The sequence below is a fragment of the Leucopleurus acutus genome (genome assembly GCF_964270905.1).
Source record: "Leucopleurus acutus genome assembly, chromosome: X".
NCBI classification, from domain to species: Eukaryota; Metazoa; Chordata; class Mammalia; order Artiodactyla; family Delphinidae; genus Leucopleurus; species Leucopleurus acutus.
The window spans coordinates 113555348-113580301 of NC_139148.1; the positions used below are offsets into that span (position 1 = coordinate 113555348).

The 24954-nt window shown below is 38.9% G+C and overlaps 2 protein-coding genes across 3 annotated transcripts in view; one reads left to right on the forward strand and one right to left on the reverse strand.

Annotated features, from left to right (window-relative positions):
• STK26 (serine/threonine kinase 26) overlaps positions 1–5609 on the forward strand; it is a gene marked incomplete at its 5' end in the record, with an annotated part of 64528 nt that extends 58919 nt beyond the window's left edge. Inside the window, 5 exons of the mRNA XM_082865359.1 lie at positions 525–673; positions 1713–1806; positions 2229–2291; positions 2373–2509; positions 3563–5609. Of these exons, the coding sequence (XP_082721485.1) occupies positions 525–673; positions 1713–1806; positions 2229–2291; positions 2373–2509; positions 3563–3587 (468 nt within the window). The 3' untranslated portion in view covers positions 3588–5609. The remainder of the gene's footprint in view (positions 1–524; positions 674–1712; positions 1807–2228; positions 2292–2372; positions 2510–3562) is intronic.
• Positions 5610–7829: 2220 nt separating this feature from the next.
• Positions 7830–24954, reverse strand: part of FRMD7 (FERM domain containing 7) — a gene marked incomplete at both ends in the record, with an annotated part of 55058 nt that continues 37933 nt past the window's right edge. For both annotated transcript variants that reach the window (XM_082865353.1, XM_082865352.1), the window contains 7 exons: positions 7830–8879; positions 10506–10581; positions 10924–10992; positions 12316–12479; positions 13852–13947; positions 18736–18883; positions 19103–19217. In XM_082865353.1, coding sequence (XP_082721479.1) covers positions 7830–8879; positions 10506–10581; positions 10924–10992; positions 12316–12479; positions 13852–13947; positions 18736–18883; positions 19103–19217 — 1718 coding nt within the window. The remainder of the gene's footprint in view (positions 8880–10505; positions 10582–10923; positions 10993–12315; positions 12480–13851; positions 13948–18735; positions 18884–19102; positions 19218–24954) is intronic.

The following is a 24954-nucleotide window of genomic DNA, read 5'->3' on the forward strand; positions in this document are numbered from 1 at the left end:
TAATAAAATACTAGGGGGAAATGTATCCCCCACAGCACCTGGTGTTTGTATTTAGATGCGATATGAATTAATGTGTGATGAAGAAGGGGGTCATATGATATGTGCAGATAATTAACAAAGTTACAGCCTTGCTAGTTTTCACTCTTTTTTCCAATTTACAGTAAATATAATAAAAGTATTTTAAAGCACTATTTTGAAACGTTTTAAAATTTTTACTTCATTATCAAAGTCCTGCCATGTGTTTCTCTGCTTTTAAGAAAGCCCTGCTGCCTGTTGCTAGTACGTAGGCCACCTTTTGCCCATTGGGCTTTAGCAAATTGGTACCAAAGTAGTGAATTTAATTTGGTTGCCTTAAGCCACTTCAAAAATAGAATTAGCTATTGTCCTGTGGCATTTTAGTTATCCTCATATCTGCAGACATACTTTTACACCTTTCGGCTTAATAGCTGAAGTGATTTCTTATCACTCCTTGCAATCAAAAGAGCCTAGAAATATTCATGCATCCTTTCTTTTTTGTTCCTTAGCGTCCTACAGCTAAAGAACTTCTGAAACATAAATTCATTGTAAAAAATTCAAAGAAGACTTCTTATCTGACTGAACTGATAGATCGATTTAAGAGATGGAAGGCGGAAGGACACAGTGATGACGAATCTGATTCTGAGGGCTCTGATTCGTATGTACCAATTATTTAATTTTTATGTAGATAGCCCATTTTAATATTGCATATATTTTAACTGTGATCCAATATGCTTTCTCTAGCATAAAATATAAACCTTATTCTAAAGTCTGACTTTAGAAACTGTGAAAATCTTTTAAAATCACCGTCTGTGAAGTACAATGAATTTGGAAACACGTTTTTTTTCTTAGAAGTGAATTGCTTTAGTTTTAAATGGTCTCGGTCTAACCCCTAGTGGATACTTGAGTATATTACAAAATTTTGGAACAAGATTCGATTTAAGGTGTTTTACTAGTTTGCCCAAAGTGATGAGGAGCAATGTCTTCTCTTACTTTGATGGCAACCTGCAAAATCCCTCTGGAGAACTAACGTTTCCCAGCTCTTGGCCATGTACCAAACCGTGATCAGACCGGGACATTGAAATATTCATTTATATCTCATTTGTACACCCTAAAAAGTTGTATTGTTTTTTAACTGCAGCATTTATACTAACATTTTAACCTCTAAGTCCATAATTTAATTTACTCCTTCACTAGCTGAATTGACACAAAGGCAACACCAAATTTCTTTAGATATACTACTTGCATTTATGAGAAATTGCCCAACTTTTAAAAGGTCTGAAAAATACCAGGATAGTTGTTTTTACTCTGTTCTAATGGTTGTTGGCCTTAGCTGCCCAATGAGAGTCACCCATGGAGCCTTTCAAAAATGTAAATCAACTGTACTCCAATACAAAATAAAAATTAAAAAAAATCACAAGCCACACTACAGGAGATCCTGATCTAGTCAGTGGGAAGGGGTTGGGGCAGGGCTTTATATATAGTAAGAGACCTTCACGTGTGATTCTGGTACACACTTAGAGTTGAGAACCATTGCTACTCTTCAGTAAAAAGCAGCGTCGATTTGAAACTGAGATCAAATGATTTTTTATACATCGGGACAATTCTCCGTTCGGAGTCTGGCTGCATTGATTAGGTATTTTCACCAAGCTGTATCATTTAGGAACTTATAGAAGTATCTTTGGCAATCTCTTTAGGGAATCCACCAGCAGGGAAAATAATACTCATCCTGAATGGAGCTTTACCACCGTGCGAAAGAAGCCTGATCCAAAGAAACTACAGAATGGGGCAGTATGTATATGGAGATGATCACTTCCTCTTCGTAGACTTTTTCGAACTATATAGTGAGAGTATGATGGCCAAAAATTGTTAGAATTTAATACCCCTACGCTCATCTACCTCACTGTGTCCATAGTAGGTTTCATTTGCCATTCGTTTTGAGCTAATTAAGAAAAGGTCATAGAAGTCATTTAAGTGGCCATTGGTATGTTTTAAAATGCATTTTACCTAGAGATATCTAAACCCAGTGGAATCATGTATATCAGTTGTAATCCTCTAAGTTAGAGAACTTCTGGATGACGGATGGGAATTAGTGATGGGAAGAAAGCATGGAAACTTGCCCTGTATTGGGTCTTTTGGGAGGAGGATTCCAATGAATGCACATGAATGATTATTTTAATGTCATGTGTATAATCTATAACATTTGTTCAAAGGAGCAAGATCTTGTACAAACCCTGAGCTGTTTGTCTATGATAATCACACCTGCATTTGCTGAAGTAAGTACAGATCATTAGCTTTGGATATCTATTTTAAGAAGTATAATAATTTTAAATGTTATAGCTATTGATCTTTCTCAGCTTAAACAGCAGGATGAGAATAATGCTAGCAGGAATCAGGCAATCGAAGAACTGGAGAAAAGTATTGCTGTGGCTGAAGCTGCCTGCCCTGGCATCACAGATAAAATGGTGAAGAAATTAATTGAAAAATTTCAAAAGTAAGCTTGAAATGCCATTTAAAAAGAACTATTTTGACATTTTCTGTTGCATGTTCATTTATGATGCGATAATATAATTACCTACTTGATTGAGTCATTCTGTTTATTCCTAACAAAGTCAATTCTTAATAGTCATATGCTTGAAAACTGTTTGTTTGTTGCCCATCTTAAACATTAGCTTTTGGAATTATTATCTTCGGGCATTACAAGGTAGTTTTCCACTGAACGAAATGGCCTGGCTTTTTTTTTTTTTTTTCCTCTCCCTGTTAGTAGGAGTACAGACAAAAGGTCAGGGGACATAGTCTTATTTGGACCCTTGTAAATACCATTGAGGAATGCTTTCATTCTTGCCACTACTCTTATTACACTGCTGTTCACATTGTTTCAGTGCTAAAGTTCATTAAGTTTAACCCCCATAAGAAAAGTTAAGGATTTTAGGTAGAGAAACTCAAATGAAGACTCTAAAGGTTCTTACGTTTGATTTCAGTTTCTATACTGCCTCTTGAAATGTTGCTTTAACTTTGTTCACATTCAATAAAGTTCTTACATTTAATTTTTAAATTCCCTTTAAAAACAAGACTTTTGTATGCATATACAAACACAACTCCTTAGCTCAAGCAAGTTATAAAAAGCACTACTAATCTTAGCCTTAATCCCATTATATTGCTTCTCAGTGCATCTTTATATTCCTTTGTATTTGTGATGCCGCTGGGCTCAAGTTGGAACAAACCGTACAGCCTGTAAAACACATAATCTCCTAGATCTTTCTGGCTGATAAAGCCTATTTATACTCATCAGCTAAAGCCCCTCTTAAAATCCCTTAGTTTTTAGTGGAAACCTCCCCTCTTTTCCAATTTGCAAACAAATCAATTGGAAGTTGTAAAATCAGACCCAGAAGGGATTTTTGAACTGCTTTACATTTTAACGTTTACATGATGAGACGCAATACAATTTTTGTTTGCTGAATCAATTCTTTCATTGCAGAGTTCATACAGATGTAAAATAGACACATGCATAGTTATATATCAATTTAAGTTTTTCTTAATTTTATAGGTGTTCAGCAGATGAATCCCCCTAAGAAACTCCTTGTTAGTGGCTTTTATTTCATATGGACCCAGAGAAACCCACCAAAGCTACTTCAAGCTTAACAATGCTTAACTCATGAGCTCCACGTGCCTTTTGGATCTTTGCGACATTGAAGATTTGGAAGAAGCTATTCAACTATTTTGTGATGGTGTTTATCATTTTATATTTTAAAGAGATTATTTTGTAAGGAATAACTTTTAATACTATAGTTTCACCTGTATTCTAGTAAATGTTGAGATGCAGTTTTGCTTTTAGGTATCATTATTACTTAAGTTACTAGGATGAATACCTTTCATGTTTTGATCTTTAATTAACTGTACAGTTATGAAACATACAGGTCTTTCAAAGTCATCCTAAATATTCAACTTTTGTAATCATCAAGCCTCAAAAAGCTTTTTTTTTTAAACACAAGCATATTCTAAAAATGACTACTGGTGGGGAGGCGGAAACAAGTCACACGTTCTTAAAGCAGAAGGGTTTTTTTAAATTTATTTTTGGCTGTGTTGGGTCTTCGTTTCTGTGCGAGGGCTTTCTCTAGTTGTGGCAAGCGGGGGCCACTCTTCATCGCGGTGCGCAGGCCTCTCACTATCGCGGCCTCTCTTGTTGCAGAGCACAGGCTCCAGACGCGCAGGCTCAGTAGTTGTGGCTCACGGGCCTAGTTGCTCCACGGCATGTGGGATCTTCCCAGACCAGGGCTCGAACCCGTGTCCCCTGCATTAGCAGGCAGATTCTCAACCACTGCGCCACCAGGGAAGCCCAAAGCAGAAGTTTTTAATAAGCTCTTAGGAATGAAACCTGGAAAACTATTGACTCTTCTCCCAAGTGGGTATGATATTCCAGGCAGCTCAATGATGATTACATCTGAGAGCCCTGCGTTTGAAACATTTAGAGGCAACATGTAGCAACAGAGGTACCTCTTGGTGTGCAGTATTTACTTTCTCTTACAGAAGACACAATTGACCCTTATTTAACATGGTTGGAAAGTTAAAGCAGTACTAATTAGCCAAGGATGGATTTTTGGTAATACCGGAAGAATTAGTTTTTAATTCATTTTTAAAATCAACTCAAATCGCATATTATATGCTTGGATTTGGGGAGCTTAAAAGAAGCTGATTATCATGTGATTATAAATACCTAATCAACAGGTATGAATATAATTTACACCAGCATATTTTTGTCATGGTCATAAAATGTCCTATAAACTATTTATACATTTTTTTTCCTCATAACTATCCAATACATAAACATCATTTGTTCATTTTTGAAAGGGTATTTAAATAAGCATTTTCTAGTTCATATGAAAATAACCATAGTACAGGATGATTTCTGTCTGTACAAAGGTAAGTTAGACTGTACAGTTAATTTTCAGTTATATTTATGGTACTGTTACATGGGTAATACCTTTTTCTTTTAAGCCCAGTATATATATTATGCCTGCCTAAGTTCTGAAGTGGGGCTATATTTCAGTAGTTGTAGAATCATTGATATTAATTAGTTTTGATAGTTAATGTTTTATTGTTTGGGTCTGAACAATTTGGTTTTTGCACAAAAGTCATTTTAATAAACCTGAATAATTGCCAAATATTAGAAGAAAGACTTTCTTCAAGTGAAGAATACAGTTTTTAGTCAAAGTGGCCATTACCTCTTCCTTTTTTGTAATAATACAGACACTTGAATAAGTTGTTTTTGTGTCATATGCCAAGAAAATTTTTTCATTGGTGCCTATACTGTAATAATTACTTTTAACACATTGTATTTTGAAGTAATAGTTCAGTTAAATTTTTCACCTGCTATGTAACTGAAACTCAATTACAGTTTATAATTTGTAGAGGTCTGGTGGTAATTTTGCAGCTCATATCATGTATCAAATGAATATTTTTATAAAAATAAAAGCAACAAATTTTTAAATTGATGATTTGAAACTGTACAGCACAGCTGCACCATAGATAGAAAATTGTATTGCTTATTCATTATAGTTATTAGTCCTGTAAACTGTTTCTGGGTAAGCAAACTTCAGTGTTTTGCGGGGGGTTAAAAATAAATATTTAAATTTCCTGGTCCCCAATGTTAGTTTTCTTGAGGTGGGGGTATGGTGTGGTATTTTCATTGTTTCAAATCATTTCTCCTGTCCCCTTTCATTTATTGTTGGAACTTTTACACCAGTGTTTCCATTGGAAACTAGAAGGTATTCTTCACATTTTATTAAACGTTGATTATAGCTCCAGTGAATATGTCCTGATTTCTGCCTCCTGTCCTGACAAAATTATTAATAGAGTCCTCTTTCACTCAAAAATGTCCTTCCTAGGTTACACAATAAACTTTATGGTCACCCTAGTTATAGTTTTATTAGGAAATTTTATACAGATTTGAACGCTGTATTTCTCTGGGGGAAACAAATTTCACAAAGATTTCTAGAAACTGAGATGAGAAATAGCATATAATCCTAAAAGAATTTGAGTTTTTCCTAGAGAAAAGGTCAAAGAGGAACTTAATATAGCTTTGAGTATCTATAGGATTAATATATAGGTGATTGGGTTTCAATATATTCTTATTATTAAATAGCTATTCTAGACTTGTGAATTACCGGATTCGATTCCAGGAGCAGGAAGGAAAGTGCTAGCATGTTGGAAAGAGGTAGAGTGAGGTATATTCAAAGGGATTTTTGTGGTGTAAGGACTAGGAGAGTAAGAAAACTATTCCATCCATCTTTTCTCCATTCAGTCATATATAAAAATAGCTTGCTTACATAATTGCATCATTTCTTTGAAGTCACTACCTAACATTATCTTGTAAATATGTTTTACTTACCATTAAAATCAATAAAGAAAATAAAGTTCTCAAATAGAATGCTATACCTTCCAAGGGAAATAATAGAAAAATTTTCAATCGGCCAAGAGTAGAATTTTGAAAAAAAAAAAAAAGAATAGAATTTTAGTTCATTAACTCAGCCTGGAGTACTATCCTTTTTTTTCCAGCTACCCCAATTCTACCACTTCTCCATCCCTGACTATACATTTTTACCTGCTTTCCTCCTTTTCCTTGTTCTCTAAATATCCCTTCCCTTAATTATAGGCTAGAGCCAATTACTTCTGAAACTGACTGAAACAAAATGAAGTTCATACTTACAACTTAATTTTCAAATAAATGGGTTTCCATCACTCTTTATTAAAATGCTATTCATCTCATTTCCTTGCCTACATGCACACAACAAGATATGGCAAAAAAATGCTTATAGGAGAGATTACATAAACATGTTAACTTTTATCTTTCACTACATATTACAGCTAGGTAAGAATAGAGAGTAAGTGAAACATCATATTATCCCCATCAGGCAGATGTCTGGCTTTAGAAATTGATCAACTCCTGAATTCCTGAGGTTTAGAATTCTGCCAAGTCCTAGATTAATTATAAACTTGTGTTCTGTTGAGAGGATCTATGTTCCTTCTTGTTCCTGAAATATAGGAGAGCCATGCTCCCCCTAACATATGTTATAAAAATTGAAGTCTTTGGGGCTTCCCTGGTGGTGCAATTGTTGAGAGTCCGCCTGCCATTGCAGGGGATGTGGGTTCGTGCCCCGGTCCGGGAAGATCCCATATGCCGCGGAGCAGCTGGGCCCGTGAGCCGTGGCCGCTGAGCCTGTGCTCTGCAACGGGAGAGGCCACAATAGTGAGAGGCCCACGTACTGCAAAAAAAAAAAAAAAAAAAAAAAATTGAAGTCTTTAACATAAAACAGGGCCATTTTTACTGGGTCCCAGATGAATAATGAGGACTGAAACCTTTAGTTGTAGTATTGTTTAAGAACAACATGACCAACACACTCACAGTCTACTAAATCGCTAAATGATATCAGAACCCAATTCTATAGGTCAATCCATACTGTCACTGTTCTTCAGTGTTGAAGATCCTAACCTTCGTTTATAATGTCTCTTTGGGGAAATGTATAATGGAGATGACAAATACCCACCTCACTCTGCTATGGGGCTGGTGAGGAAAGGGCATGTTCCAGAATGATTCAGAGAGAATAGAAGAGTGAGGCTTGAGGAATGGGGCAGAGCTGGATCTTTCATAAGCTAAGTGCCTAATCTTAGAAGAGTCCCTTAATACCAATGCATAGTAACAAAGAAAGTGGTTTTTGCAGAAGGTTCCTTATGTTTCACCTAAGTTAGTAACATGGAATTGGCCTGGAAATGTTCATAGGGTTCACGTTTTAAGCTAAAAAGTAATTACATGGTTTTCACAAAGTCGTATCTTCAGCACTTGATGTATTGAAAGAGACATCTTCATCTTCTTCATCTAGCTGTAGGCTACCAGAAGACAAGCGGATTCTGGCCGTGGGTGAACTTATTCCTTTGTCATACAAAGAGTAGTAGTCTGGTTTAAGAATCTCTGATTCAGAATCACTGGATTCACTAGCTACATACCCTTCTGTTGCTCCCTGATCCACTAAAACTGTTGGAAACTCCTGCTCTGCAAACACATATGTAAACAGGTCAGCTTTACGACTCAGAGCAGGACAAGGCCCTAAAGGTCTAAATTCTGATCCAAAAGGAAAACGGATAGTTTTCATGTCTGATTGGCTCTGGGACCGTTTAGGGGTTGGCTCTTGAATGTTATATGCAAATGCATCTTCTAAATTTGGATCTTCCTCTTCTAGATCTACATTGAGGTTGCCCCTGCCAGTAGTTTGGGCCATAGCTTCATGGAGTTCTTGAAAGTCTTGCTGAAAGCTCTTCATTCTGAGGTTCCTTGGGCTTCTTTTGGCTGGCTTCATTGCAGTAGGCTGTAGACAGCTGTCTGGCCTTTCCCTTTCCTCTGCCATGATTGGAGACTGTCTGGGCACCTGGGGTGGTCTGTCCACATAAAAGAAGACTTGGGGAGGCATAATAACCTGCTGACCAGTGCAAGGAATATAGGGCACATCTGTGTAAGTTAGCTGCCTTGCTGGACTCACTTTGCTTATAAGGGCAGAAGGTGTGCTCGTGTGATTGTCAGCAAACTTACAGCTTGTTTGGAAGGAGCTTAGAGGACTCCTTTCCTCAAAGTAGTCAGGATCGGGGTCGGTGGTAAAGACAGGGTCTGTATAAATAAAAGGGAACGAGGAACTGCTCTGGGACTGATGTAATGATGTGGGCTCTGCCTCTGGTTTGGAATGCTCCAGCTCGGCTGCAAAGGTCACCTCCACTGCAGAGTTTCTCCTCCTGCTGTCCAGCACAGGCTCAGAGGCGTGCACTCCATTCACATTTCGGTAGTACCCACTGCCATAGGCTAGTCTCAAATCTTCCACCTTGAGAGAAAGAACATGCTGGTGAAAGAAGGAAAAAGCCATTTGGTTGGGGTGGGGGCAGGGATCTAAATCAGCCTTGAATTTTCAAAGGTAGTTTTTCACAAAGGCCTTTCAACTCATGTTCTATGCCAGGGTTGATAAATAGATACATAAAAGGTAATAACTTGTACCACTTCCCAATTTATGTGCTGAAAAATACACATGACACTTTCCTTTCTCAACACCATCACACCCCCAGCCTCCGCATTCTCTATCTACTTGAGCCAGCATCGTACTTCAAGCAGTATGGTTAAGTAGCTGTATTCATGAGCTAGGAGTTCTGCCTTTTGGTCCTGGCCCTGCCTTTATTTGCTGTGTGACCTTAGGCAAGTCTCCTAACCTCCCTGTTCCAGCCTCCTCCCTATTTTCTGTAAAATGGTGGGGAGGAGGGCTGTAAATGGCATGAGATGGTCAATCAATAGATGGTACCTTCCAGTATTATACCTCTGTGATGCCTTTCAGATAAAAATTGCCTCTGTCTTGAATGAAGACAGAGTTTATGAGACCTCTAATTAATTTTTTTCAAGAGAGAGCAATGGTTCATACTATAAAACTCAAATGAAGCCATCATCTCACAGTTCCAGGAGAACAGTACTTTGTTCTTAACAAAATTACATAGCAAAAGTACTTTAAAACCTTGACCCAAGGGACTTCCCTGGTGGTGCAGGGGTTAAGAATCCGCCTGCCAATGCAGGAGACACGGGTTCAAGCCCTGGTCCGGGGAGATCCCACATGCTGCGGAGCAGCTAAGCCAGTGTGCCACAACTACTGAGCCTGCGTGACACAACTACTGAAGCCCGCACTCCTAGAGCCTGTGCTCTGCAGCAAGAGGAGCCACCGCAATGAGAAGCCCACGCACCACAACGAAGAGTAGCTCCCGCTCGCCACAACTAGAGAAAGCCCACGCGCAGCAACGAAGACCCAACGCAGCCATAAATAAATTTATTGATTTATTTTTAAAGTTACTTTTTAAAATTTTATTTTTGTGGTACACGGGCCTCTCACTGTTGTGGCCTCTCCCGTTGCGGAGCACAGGCTCCGGACGCGCAGGCTCAGCGGCCATGGGTCACGGGCCCAGCTGCTCTGCGGCACGTGGGATCTTCCCGGACCGGGGCACGAACCCATGTCCCCTGCATCGGCAGGCGGACTCTCAACCACTGCGCCACCAGGGAAGACCTAAATTTATTTATTAAAAAAAAAAAACTTAAAAAAAAAAACTTAACCCAAGACCTTATAGCTTCCTCTAAGCCTTAAGATTTTCATAGGTAAAAAAGCAGCTTTTAGTTTTAAAAATACAAAGCCATAGAAATTCGTTTGGATCTGCATTTTGCAAGATGTTAGCAATACAGGTTGCAATTTAAAGACGTGCCAGATCTTTCCAGTCTATAAGGCACACACACCAGTTTACCCAATGGTCTTCTATTGGCTGGAGACTGAGTTGACAGACCTCCCCAGGAGGCTAACGCAACTTGACCAGAGTAACCTTTTTACATACTGGGAGATTCTGGCAGAATTAATTCCTGGAAGCATTTGAAATGTGCATGTATTACATTTATATAAAGAAGAAGGAATTTTCGAAAACCTTACTTGTTTTGACACATCATAGAGGAGGTCTGGTGAGGACCTGCACTGTCGTTCATGGTACTGAGATGGGTAATGTTTCCTGAAATCCCCAAACAGAGAAGGAATTGAAATAGTCTTCATGTGAGTACAGGATCCCTATAAATCTCTAAATTCAACTTAAAAATCAATGTGACAAGTGGGAAGCAGCCACATAACACAGGGAGAGCAGCTCAGTGCTTTGTGACCACCTAGAGGGGTGGGATAGGGAGGGTGAGAGGGAGGGAGACGCAAGAGGGAGGAGATATGGGGACATATGTATATGTATAACTGATTCACTTTGTTATTAAGCAGAAACTAACACACCATTGTAAAGCAATTATACTCCAATAAAGATGTTAAAAAAGAAAAAATCAACGTGACAAAGAGAAACAAAACCATGTACCTTTCAAATGGCAAGCTCTTCAACCTCCCCTTTTTCCCATATTCCAAAAGTTGCCTTTGGGTTCTTCCGCTATTATAAAATCAAGATAAACAATTTTATGAATGCTCTTTGTAACCCAGTAGGCTAACTAAAACTCAAAAGTGTCATTTATTGTTGAAATCGAAAGATTCTGGATGAATGACATATGTCGTGAGTCTCTGACCATCACATTAATAATACACCCATTTATCCGAGGATCTGGCAGAGCAACCTCAACTATTCAGAACCCAGAAATTTTTAAACGCTTCTGAACAGCGCTATATAGCAGTTACAAATTCTGGCCTTGAAAACTAATATACTTTCCTTTCAAGGCCTTTCCCCTTCCTCCAAATTTACACATAGTTTCTAATGAGGCTATTTGTCTGGTCTCCCAATCCATGACAGGAGAAAAACAGCTAACTAAACAGTAGAAGAAGGTTGCTCCAGTCAGACATACACTAGCAAAGAAAGCCAGCTGATTGCTGGGAGAAACACAAGAGCCAAAAAAGAAATCACTAACATAATAAAATCCAAAAAGTCTGGGCCATTTATCACTGTGGTGCAGGGTCTGACATGCCTCCCCCGCCCTGAGGCTGCCACTGCACTACAGCTGCCAGCAGAGGATAATAAGTGATGTTTATAATAGGTCATTAAGAAAAGGGACAAATATCCTCAGTATCATCTGTTTAAAAAGGCAGGGATTTGTAGAATACATTTTGGAAAGAGTCCATAAAAATATGTACGTTGTAAAAATCTCACTTTTTACTGGGGCAGGCTTCTACTACTTGAAAAAATCCTTCACAGGAAGCACTGGATTCGAATTTTTTATCTTAGCTAAGAGTTTGAAAGCGTCTTCCAAAGAACTCCTAGGCTGGTGGGATCAAGTAAAAACAAGTTCTTATTTTCACCTCGCTTCCTTTCCTCCAAGGTGTTAATGTGTAGTAAGGAGCGTCCACTACAATATTGTTCAACCTCTCAAATCCCTTAGCCCCTGCAGTGCTTTCTCACCCTATCTTTTCCCTAACCACCACCAAAAGGATGTTGTTGAGCTGTCCTTCCTATGGCTAGCATGTAAGTTGCACGTAAGGAAAACAGTAGGTTCATTGACTACGTTTTCTCAAACGGCATATGCCCCCTTATCCTTGCAGAAATTCTGATCTAACCTCTTAAGTGGGGTGTACACCTGCCCCTACCTCCCTGTTAGGAAATACTGACTTAATGAGTCACACAGAGAATGAGCAGTAAAGGGTATCATCCTTTATGTGATTGAAATGGATTCTTTATTGCTTCTAGAATTCAAGCTCCTCCTACTGCCTTCCATGCTATTGAAAAGAAGTTGTGTGTTTAGTTTGCCTGTGTGCAATATTTAATTACCTGTAGCGGAAACTGGAACCCTTGCTGCAGAGTAGGGTTTTAGGCTTTGATTTGGGCTCTTCAGAAAGTCTGAAGAAAGCATGGTACTCCACACAAGTCTTCCAGAAAGCCTTGCAGGCATCTCGGCTGGCCATGGTGAACTCCAAGGTATCCTTGCACAACACCTGTATAAACCAATTTCCATCAAGCAAAACATCCTTCAAGAATATCAAAGACCTTCAAATCCCAACGCCTTCTAAACTATTGGTCCAGGGGCCCATCCAGCTTCTGATTTTCCACTTGGCTCCCTTCGGCTTCACACCTACTGAAACCAAATGATTGGCAAACTTCCAAGGAACAGACAGGGCCACTGCTCAAAAACAGAACCTTCTCTAAGAAGCAAATCTTGCTCTGCACACCCTCCTCACCTCACACGCTTTTTTACCCCCTCTTCTCTGCCAGGAACATGTTTATGAAGTTGTAAATTAGGTTAAAATGAACATCAAAGGACATCCTTTCAAAGTGACAAGAAGTTATAAATGACCAACAGGAAAAGGGGAGGGAGGAGGAGATCTTTCCTACAAATGGTAGGCTTTATAGGATGATTGTATATACATGAGTCTTTTTAACACACCAGCTAGAAACATTCTCCTTCTTTATGCTGCCTTGTTCTATGATGCTCTGTGTTGCTCATTTAGCGTATTCTAATCGGCTGTAGGGGAACTTAGTCTTCCAGATCTAAAGTGCAAGGTTGCCCCATCTCCTGACTCACTATATACCCCCATTTGCCCATGCACGTGTGCAGTCCACTTTGCTGCTCCCCTTCTCTCATTCCTCTTCAGGTCCCTGGATGCAGCCCTGGGATTCGTCACAAGCTTCGCACTGGATTCAGTCTTCTGAACTGCTCAAATGAGCACTTTTATCTAAGGCTAAGGTTCAGAGAATGAAGCCCAAACTACTGAATTATCTGTAGGTCAAAAATGTAGTTGATACATATTTTTAATTTCCTTTATAGTCATAAAAAATTCTTTCTAGCCCCTTTGTCCCACCCTGTACAATGCAGCCTTGCCCAATAGTTGCTTCTTTTGCTTAATATATACCCACTCCCCACATCCTGCTTTGGGAAAGAGTAGGTATTCAATTATTTGGCATGTAGTAGGTGTTCAATTATTTTTGCTTAAGGAAAGAAGATGAAAATGCTTTATAAAAGGAAGCAAATAACGTTGAATTAATATGTCCACAGTCTTAGATCTGGGCTCTTTCATTTGACTTACCAAATCCCTGAAAAATGGTTTCTAAGGAGACTTGTCTTTCATCCCAGCCACCCCATTTTCCTATTACTTTATTCATTTTGAACTGCCAATAGGATTTCTTAGTGTTTTGCCTTTAGTAAAAATATGACTAAAGCTCTGGTTTATTTATGTAGAGGCAAAAGAGGGAGAATATTATTGGTCAGGGCCAGGCAGATTTCATCACTCACAATCAAACCATTTGCAGAAACAACCAAGAAATCTCAAGTGAGTAGAAAGTAAAAGAAGTTATTCAAAAGCTACTTACCAAGATGTTGGCATGAAGTTTGATGAGAAAATGTTTTCTCTTAAAACTCAACTTGCGGATTTTAGCCCAGTTGAAAGTATTTATCTTTGTATTTCCCTATGATGAAACACATGACAAATTTCAGGATGAATTACAGCACAAGCTGGTTTGTAAGACAATGCAAACCTGTTGGAAAATGCACTTCATGAACAGGACTATCCTTGATCTGTCTCTTGCACAGACTGATCCAGTTGTACTAGATACAAGCTATGGCCAAAGAAGGCATTCCAGGTGGGACACAAGCCTGCTCTGAAATGCAAGTAAGAAGGGGCATGCCTGGGAAAAGTTTCTAACCAGAATAGGGGATCACAGTAGAAAAAGATTGCAGGTATCCGGGTATACCCCACTTTTCGAAAGTTCACTTTATGCCACTTCGCTTTTACTTCGCTTTGACGAAAGACCCACATTATTACAAGTTTTTGCTAACTGAAAGAAATCCAAAGAGGATTTTTGATTTTACTCCAAAAAAGGAGAAAATAAAAATCAGCATTTGTTTTGCAGTGAGCTGTTATAGAGCCAACACACACCCTGAGCAGTGAGAGCGGCACCTCTTAAGCTCCTTCCCCAGGAACTACACTCTGCTCGGCAGCTCAGCAACAAGCCACCATAGCTTTGAACTGTACATCGGTACTTTATCTCGATTTATTTTGTGCACCCATTAGCAAAATGTGTCCTCAGGTAATGCTTCTTCACTTTACACTCTTTCAGCTAGGAAAGGTTTCATAGGACTGCTCTACTTTCAAATAGCAGGGGAAACCTGAACTGCAATAGCTCCTCTAATCTCACCCCCTTCCCATGTTTCCAAATTCAACTGCTTTAAAAAAAAATCCCATTTATTCTGCCACCTCATTTACTCAAACCCCTTCAATAGCTCTGCACCACCTACATCAACTCTAAACTCTTTTGGCTTGATTTTTTTGCCCCAACTATATTGACTATAACTTTGATCTCACTGCTCCCAGAAAACACCTTTCCATCCTACTCTGTACCTTCCCTCCCATAGGTCTCCTCATTCTCCTTACCCAGAATGACTAGTACATCCTCTAGTATATTCCATATCATTGCCATAGCCTACACCCATTTCTAACTCCTCTGAACTCCTTTAGCTCTCCTGGACTACTCAAACAGTTTAACTCTCTTGTTTGTTTGTTTGTTCACATAGTCCAAAAATCAAAGGGGGCACAAAAATAAATATATTGAGAAGTCTCACGCCCACCACTGTCACTCCTACCTCTGTCCCCATCTAACCACTGTCTACAGGTAACCACATTATTTTGTTGGGTATACTACTTCTGCAACTAAAGTAAATGTGATAGATTAGCTTTTGATTACTCATTGTCTAATATTGATCGTTATTTCTCTGGTCTTTCAAAATAAATTGTGACTATCATAATGACAGGAGCCATATGTCATGCTTAATGTTAGTTTCTTGTTATGTCATCCTTTATCCTTCTCAGGGCCTTTGCCTGTGTGGCCTTTCCCTGGAACACCCTCCTTCATCAGCCAATCATATCCCATTGGTCTGGATAATTTCCTCAGGTCTTGCTTAAATGTTAAGTCCCTTTCACATGTGTTACCTTAGCATCCTGTGCTTCCTCTAGCACAAAGCACATCACATTTGTTTATAATTACTTGTTTAATTGTCTGTCTTCCTCCTACTGGAATTTAAGTTCCTATTAGAATTTAAGTCAGGGTCATGCCTGTTTACCTCTGCAGCTCTAGTACCTGGCACAGAGTGGATGTACAATAAGTATACTGATAAGAGGATGAATGGATTGCTGCCCAACTATAAATATACTCAAACTCATTGAATTGTACCATTAAAACAGATGACTTTTATGTTGTGCAAATTATAGCTCAATAAAGCTGTTTTTTGTTAAAGAAAGAATAGTACAATGAAGAACAGATAGAGAGTACTCAATACATAAATACTCTTTGACTGGATTTCGGGTAGGACAAAATAGACCATCTATATTGTTCCCAACTGTCCACAGAAGTATTCACAATGAAAGAGATCACAACTAACATGACGGTCTTGCTCTCATACCCTTCCCATTTTCTCTCATGCAATAGGAAATAGCAAGAATCAGGGTTAGCAAGAATAGATACATGAAAGCAATCTTGAGAAAGAAAAATGGAGCTGGAGGAAGCAGGCTCCTGGACTTCAGACTATACTACAAAGGTACAGTAATCAAGACAGTATGGTACTGGCACAAAAACAGAAATATAGATCAATGGAACAGGATAGAAAGCCTAGAGATAAACCCACACACTTATGGTCACCTTATCTTTGATAAAGGAGGCAAGAATATGCAATGGAGAAAAGACAGTCTCTTCAATAAGTGGTGCTGCGAAAACTGGACAGGTACATGTAAAAGAATGAAATTAGAACACTCTCTAACACCATACACAAAAATAAACTCAAAATGGATTAAAGACCTAAATGTAAGGCCAGACACTATCAAACTCTTAGAGGAAAACACAGGCAGAACACTCTATGACATAAATCACAGCAAGATCCTTTTTGACCCACCTCCTAGAGAAATGGAAATAAAAACAAACAAATGGGACCTAATAAAACTTCAAAGCTTTTGCACAGCAAAGGAAAACATAAACAAGATGAAAAGACAACCCTCAGAATGGGAGAAAATATTTGCAAACGAAGCAACTGACAAAGGATTAATCTCCAAAATTTACAAGCAGCTCATGCAGCTCAATATCAAAAAAACAAACAACCCAATCCAAAAATGGGCAGAAGACCTACATAGACATTTCTCCAAAGAAGATATGCAGATTGCCAACAAACACATGAAAGAATGCTCAACATCACTAATCATTAGAGAAATGCAAATCAAAACTACAATGAGATATCATCTCACACCAGTCAGAATGGCCATCATCAAAACATCTACAAACAATAAATGCTGGAGAGGGTGTGGAGAAAAGGGAACCCTCTTACACTGTTGGTGGGAGTGTAAACTGATACAGCCACTACGGAGAAAAGTATGGAAATTCCTTAAAAAACTACAAATAGAACTACCATATGACCCAGCAATCCCACTACTGGGCATATACCCTGAGAAAACCATAATTCAAATAGAGCCATATACCAAAATGTTCATTGCAGCACTATTTACAATAGCCAGGACATGGAAGCAACCTAAGTGTCCATCGATAGATGAATGGATAAAGAAGATGTGGCACATATATACAATGGAATATTACTCAGCCATTAAAAGAAACAAAATTGAGTTATTTGTAGTGAAGCGGATGGATCTAGAGTCTGTCATACAGAGTGAAGTAAGTCAGAAAGAGAAAAACAAATACTGTATGCTAACACATATATATGGAATCTAAAAAAAAAAGAAAAATGTTCTGAAGAACCTAGGGGCAGGACAGGAATAAAGACGCAGACATAGAGAATGGACTTGAGGACACGGGGAAGGGGAAGGGGAAGGTGGGGTGAAGTGAGAGAGTGACATGGTCTTATATATACTACCAAATGTAAAATAGATAGCTGGTGGGAAGCAGCCACATAGCACAGGGAGATCACCTCGGTGCTTTGTGACCACCTAGAGGGATGGGATAGGGAGGGTGGGAGGGAGATGCAAGAGGGAGGAGATATGGAGATATATGTATATGTATAGCTGATTCACTTTGTTATAAAACAGAAACTAACACACCATCATAAAGCAATTATACTCCAATAAAGATGTTTTAAAAGATTAATAAAAAAGAATAGATACATGTATATGTATAACTGAATCACTTTGCTGTATACCTGAAACTAACACAACATTGTTGATGAACTATACTCCAATATAAAATTTTAAAAAGTTATTACAAGATAATGGATATATTTCCCTGAGCTGTATAATATATCTTTGTTGCTTATCTAAAAAAAATAAAAATAAAAAAGAATCAGGGTTTGAGTGGACTGGGTAAAAATTCCCTCCTGGGTGAACAGGTGTGCTGTGATCCATTGGGTCTTTTGTCCATCAGTGTGACTCTCATGCTGTAAAGTTTATAACCACATAAATTAGAAGGTTAAGATTCTTGTTGCCAAGTCTGTACCTGATCTGCTTTGTGACTTATTTCAGTGCTCTAATTCGGTCCTGGGGGTCAGTGGGTCTGAAGCTACCCCTTTCTTTGTCACAGGTGATTCATTCCAAAACCTGTCTAGGTATCTGCCTATCATTCTGAAGCTTCTTAAACCTTAACTTGGATCTAAATTCATTGAATGCTCACAGATATAAGACGTCCAAAAAGACTGAAAAACTGTTGAAAAATGTGTTCTGGCCACATTCCAAGGAGTGAGGATTAATGGTGATGGAGAGAGCCCTCTCTGGAAAACAGAGTCCTGGGAAAAGGATGAGTCAGTAAACATCAACCATTGCTTTCAGGGTTGGGCACTAATTCCCTACTAGCTGGCACTGGGCACCTCCAACAAAACTGCTAACTGAATGAGAACAACCCTTCGGGTTGTTTCTGGTGGATTTGGACAGGCTGAATGCACTTTATGTCACAGCCTAAGCTTTTAGGATGCCAAAACCCTGTATTCTTATTTAGGGTCTAAAAGTTCCAAAGAGCCTCTTGACTTCATCTCTTCACCATGCTGGCCTGATCTAATGTGTGAGCTCCTGAGAATCAAAACAGTCAGCTCCAGACTGCAAATGGAAGCAAAGGACATCAAGGGGAGGAGACTTACCCTAAACTCTTCCAAGCACTGCCTCCTTTCCTTGCTGGTGGTAAGACTGAGGGGTGGGGTCACCTTGAGAATGGACATTCAAGTTTGAGCCAAGATAACACCCAAAACTGAAGACTTTAAAGGAAAAGAGCTGTTACCCGTAACACCAGTACGCCCATGTGAGCAACAGCCAGTTGGATCTGCATCCCTTCACCATCACTGGCAGGGTGCGGCCTGATGCCGTACATGTCCAGCTTCCTCGCTATGTCCAGTAGCAGAATGTCAGATTCAGCTGGGCTCCTGCCACTGCAAAGGGAAAGAATTTATAAGCCTAATAAATGCAGCAAGAATGACGCCTAAAAAAAAAGAATGACACCTCTACCCCGAGAGCTCGAAGAGGAACTCAGTGTTTTCTTGAGCCTGAAGTTTCTCTGACTTAAAGGCTTGCTTTTAAGAGTCTGTCCTCAGCTTCAGTCTCCCCTGCCAGCAGAACAGGCGGAAGCAGATGCCAGGGAAAGTACTTACATGTGCTTCTGATGGAAGTGCACGATCTTGCTCTTTAAATCGTCTTGGTTCGGTAAGTACCGGGTTTGTGCCAAATATTTCCTATCTGTTTCTTCATGAAAGTCTCCCAGTTCTGCTGCATGACAGTAAAGTGACATTTTTTACATTACCATTGATGAGTTAAGCAGTGGAGCACCCAGCAGACCCTCTGACCTCCCCCAAACAGCCCTTTCTTTGCAGCCAGTGCAGCCCTAGACCTCCTGAATATATATTTGTTTCAGGATATGGGTGGTGGGGGAGGACCTAACTGGTTCTTCTTCAAATGAGAAGCAGTGGGTTGCTATGAAGTCACAGACACAGTGTAGGTCTTAAAGGCTCCAGGATCATAGATGAATATTTTCTTATTTTCTTCTCCCACATTCTGTTTATGATCTCTTCTACTTCTGATCAGTCCCTGTTATGAGTTGAACTGTGACCTCCCTCTCAAATTCATATATTGAAGTCCTAACCCTCAGTACCTCAGAATGTGACTGTGTTTAGAGACAAGGCCTATAAAGGAGTGATTATTTTAAAAATGAGGCAGTAGAGTGGGCCCTAATCCAATCTGATTGGTATCCTTATAAGAAGAGGAAATTTGGACACCAGGCACCAGGAATGCAGGTACACAGAGGAAAGACTGGGTGAGGACTCATCAGGAAGGCAGCTATCTGCAAGCCAATGAGAGAGACCTCAGAAGAAACCAAACCTGCTGACACTTCAATCTTGGATGTCTAGCCTCCAGAAGTGTGAGAAAATAAATTTCTGTCCTTTAAGTCACCTAGTCTGTTGTATTGTGTTATGGTAGCCCTAGCAAACTAATTCAGCCCCCTAACCTCCCTCTGCCTTGATCAGGCATTATTAAGAAAGGAGAATACAAATGCCAACTCCAATGCAAGCCAGTCACAGCCATTCATCACTCTGTACATTGGGAATCTAGTAAAACCCTGCTATATGGAATCCCCAGTTGGTGAATAATTCTGGAAATTATTCTCACTTTTCCAAATCACTGGAAGTTTATCCCTGCTCATAATCTATTCTAGATATATCCAATTTATTGTTATAAACATCTATTATAGCACTGTGCCTACAAAGGCAATTGAGGTATATAGGATTATCTGCCCCTACAGTAAATGGCTTGAAACTGTTTTGATTTTTGAATTCTTGTGTGTTCTTTATAATTATTATGCCTTTTCCCTCTCTGTCAGATTAATAGGAATCACTTCCTGGTCATTGACTTCCCCTGAAGAAGTCTCTACTTGGTTCCAAATTGTGACTTCTAATCTACCATAAAATGGGCACCCAAAACAATTTTTACAATTAAAATTCACATTTTAACATGAAAAAAGGGGAATGCAGATATCCAAACCTGTTAGCATTTTATGAATTATAAGAGTAAATAGACTCTCCATGGAATTATGTGGTGCTCTCCTATTGAGTAAAATTCATGGACATGGGGGCATCAGTTTTGAGTACTAGAAAGTTATTTTCTCTTTTGGCTTGGTTTTCTATTGTGTTTTAGACAGATGGCATGCTCATTTTTAGATAGGTGAAGTGTATTTATATATTTCAAAACCACATTAGAATGAAAATCTTTATATAACAAGCTTTTTTAAAAAGACCAAATCAATGGCTCTTTTATCTATTTATTTTTTTCCCAAATTGATAAATGTACAAATCTCATTAAAACTTAATCAGTGGCTTCCCTGGTGGCGCAGTGGTTGAGAGTCCGCCTGCCGATGCAGGGGACGCGGGTTCGTGCCCCGGTCCGGGAAGATCCCACGTGCCGCGGGGCGGCTGGGCCCGTGGGCCATGGCTGCTGAGCCTGTGCGTCCGGAGCCTGTGCTCCGCAATGGGAGAGGCCACAGCAGTGAGAGGCCCGCGTAACGCAAAAAAAACAAAAAAACAAAAAAACAAAAAAACAAAAAAAACGTAATCAGGCCCACCCATATGGTTTCACTAGTTAATGCTATCAAATATTCAGATAAGATACAAATACCAATTTTTCACAAACTCTTCCAGAAAATAGAGTAAGGAACACTTACCAACTCGTTCATGAGGCCAGTATTACTCTGATACCAAAATCAGACACAGACATCACAAGAAAACTACAGATTAATATCTCTCATGAATACAGAGGCAAAAATCCTCAACAAAATACTAGTAAACTGAATCCAGCAACATATAAAAAAGAATTATACATCATGACCAAGTGGGATTTATCCCAGGAGTGCAAGATCAGTTCAACATGTGAAGGTTAATTAATGTAATATGCTATGTTAATAGAATAAAGGACAAAAAATACATTATCATATCAATAGATGCAGAAAAAACATTGGGCAAAATCCAACACCAATTCATGGTAAAAACATTCAACAAACAAAAAATTGAAGGGAACTTCTTCAACCTGATAAAGTTGGAAAACCTACAGCTAACATCATAATAATACTAAATGGTGAGAAACTGAGTGCTTTCCCCTAAGACCAGGGACAGACAGGGATGTCTGCTCTTGCCACTTCTATCCAACATTCTACTGGTGATTCTAGTCAGTCAGTCTATATATATATATATATATATATATATATATATATATATATGAATCACTTGCTGTACACCTGAAACTAACACAACATTGTAAATCAACTATACTTCAATTTTAAAAAAAGAGCATACACACACACAAAGAAAATGAAAAGTCAAGCCACAGATTGGAAGAAAATTTCACAAATTATATATCTCATAAAGGATTTTTAATAAGAATATATAAAACTCTCTTAAAATTCGATAAGACAACCCATTTTAAAATTGGCAAAAATTTGAATGCACATTTTACCAAAGAAAACACAGGAATGGTTAATAAACAGATGAGAAGGTGCTCAACATCATTAGTCATTAGGAAAATGCTAATTATAATTGCAATGAGATTCATTGCACTAGAATGACCATAATCACAAAGATAGACAATACCAAATTTTAGTGAAGATGTGGAGAAATTGGAAACCTCATACATTTCTGGTTTTATTGTAACAATTTGGTGAACAGTTTGTCAGTTTCTTAAAATGTTAAACACAAATTTACCTTAAGACAAAACAATTACATTCCTGGAAATCTACAAAAGAGAGATGAAAACATGTGTCCACACAAAGACTTGTACATGAATATTCATAACATTATTCATAATAGCTAAACTGGAAACAGTCCAAATGTCCCTGGCCAAGTAAATAGATAAATAAAATGTGGTATACCCATAAAATGGAATACTACTCAGCAATAGAAAGGAACAAACTGCTGTGATTCATGTTACAACTTGCATGAATTTCAAAAACATTGTGTTGAATGAAAAAAGCCAGATACAAAAGACCACATATTTTATCATTCCTATTACATGAAATGTCCAGAAAAGGCAAATCTATAGAAACAGAAATTAAATTAGTGGTTGAGTGACTGCCAATGGGCATGAGAGAGCTCTTTTGGCATGATGGAAATGTTTGAAAACTGGGTTGTGGTAATGGTTGCACAACTCTGTAAATTTACTAAAAACCATTGAGTTACAGACTTAAAATGAGTGAATTTTATGGTATGCACATTATACCACAATAGAGCTGTTTTAAAAAATAAATTAAACACACACACACACACACACACACACACACACACACACCAATCTTTCTGTTTATTAAGCACAAGTATTAAGCACAAGACCTTACGTTGACCCTAAGGAAAACATAGGAACACATAAGACCATGCTTCTTTTTTCTCTCCATGCAGGACTATAACAATCTAGGAGGAGACCTATGACATACAAATGAGTAAATATCATTAGTGATAGAAGGTAGCATGTGGTGTGAGCACCTTCACTGTTACCACGCTGGTCCAAACTACCATCATCTCTCTCTCTCCTGCTGTCGTCTGTTATCTTGTCTCCCCACTTCCACCAACCCTCATAAAGCCTATTTTCTCTCATTTTTAAAAATTGAATAAATTTGACATATAACATTGCAGGAATTTAAGGTGTACAGTGTGTTACTTTGATACATTTATAGATTGCAATATGGTTGCCATTGTAGCAATATTTATCACGTTACATAATTATAGTACAATATTATTGTCTATATTTATTATACTGTACATTAGATCACTATGGCTTATTTACTACTCGCTACAAATTTCTGTTTTCACCACAGCAGCCAACATGATGTAGTTAAAACCTAGTTCAGATCATTTCACTCCTCTGTTTCAAATGCTACAGTGGCTTCCCATCACATTTAGAGTAATGTCCTAGGTCTTTAATATGCTTTTAAGGCCCTCCATGATTACTGTCTCCCTCTCTCCCTCAGTTCCAGCCATCCACAAAGCCTGCTTAATGTTTCTTGAATACTCCCAGCATGCTCCTACCTCAGGCCCTTTGCACTGGATGTTCTCTGCCTGGAACTCCCTTCCACCAGATTTCTGCATAGCTTGGTCTTTTACCTCCTTCAAGTTTTGTTTAACTATCACCTTCACAGTGAAGCCTACCCTGACCACCTTATTTAAAAATTCAGTACCCAGCCCCCGAATTTCCCTCTCTCCCTTCCATACTTTATTTTCTCCAGTGCACTTATCACCTTCAAACTTACATTATATATTTCCTTATTTTGGTCTGATTGTCCTCCACTGCCAAAATGTGAGCTCCACGAGAGCAAGGATCTTTTTATTTCACTGCTATGTTCCCAGTACCTGGCATGTAGTAGGTACTTAATAAAATTTGCTGAGTGAATGACAAAGAAGAGTTACTGTACTAAGGGCATCCATAAAAGGGAGGCTTCGTTTGGAATGTACAAACTGTATTTGGGAGGAAGAGTCTGGCTAGAGCCAGAGGGGTGTGTAAGAGAGATTTAAGCAGATGAGGTCAGAATGTGGAGGTTCTTGAATGCCTAGAACATACATATTAGATGAATAAATAAATGAGCAAACGAATGAGCATCCTGGCTGTGTTCTGCACACTGTCTTAGCAACCAGTGAAATAATCTGACCTGGATGGATTGTGAAGAGCTGACTCCTTGAAACTTTAGCTTTTTTTCTATGGGAAGAGCTTCTATTGACAAACAAAATATCCTCTAGAAAAGCTGAAGTGTTCTGTGCTATGCCTGAAATGGCCACTAGGGAATGCTCAAATCCATAATGTTGAACTATTATGAATGAAATTGGGCTCCCCCATCAGAGGCTGTCTGGGGAGCCCCAATCCTCTGACTGCTGCCTTAAACAGGCAGCTAACGGAGAAGGATAAGTCTTCCAATATTGTTTTCTCCACCTGCCTTACCCCATCTCCCGACCCCACCCCAAGAACAATACTGGACATGTAGTTAGTGTCCTTGGCATTCAAGGCCCTTCAAAATGATGCTTAGTTTTTTGCCACCTCTCCTAAACAGACCCTATGCTCGAGTTGTACTTGAGCTGCATCCTCTGTATATACTTTTTCTTGTACCATCACCTTTTTTTCTTTTCTGTTTTCTCTGCTTATCATTACATATCCAATTCCTATGCATCACTTTAAGGCCCAGCGCAAAAGCCATCTCATCCATAAGCCTTCCCTGATAACTACTGGTCTCACTGCCTTCCTGAGATCCTGGGCTCTCATCCTGTCTCGCTTATGAGTCACTTGGTAAACACTGATTCATATACTGTCTCTATCCAAGCCCTTCATTCTGGAGTTCCCAGTGAAATCAGAAATCTACCATTTCTGGACTGTCAGGAAGGCAATGGATAGAGGTCAAAAATGAACTTTTGAAACAAAAAAATGAAGTTATGATCCTTCAGGAACAGTAAGGAACAGCCTATTCTTGGACGGCCTCTCTAGA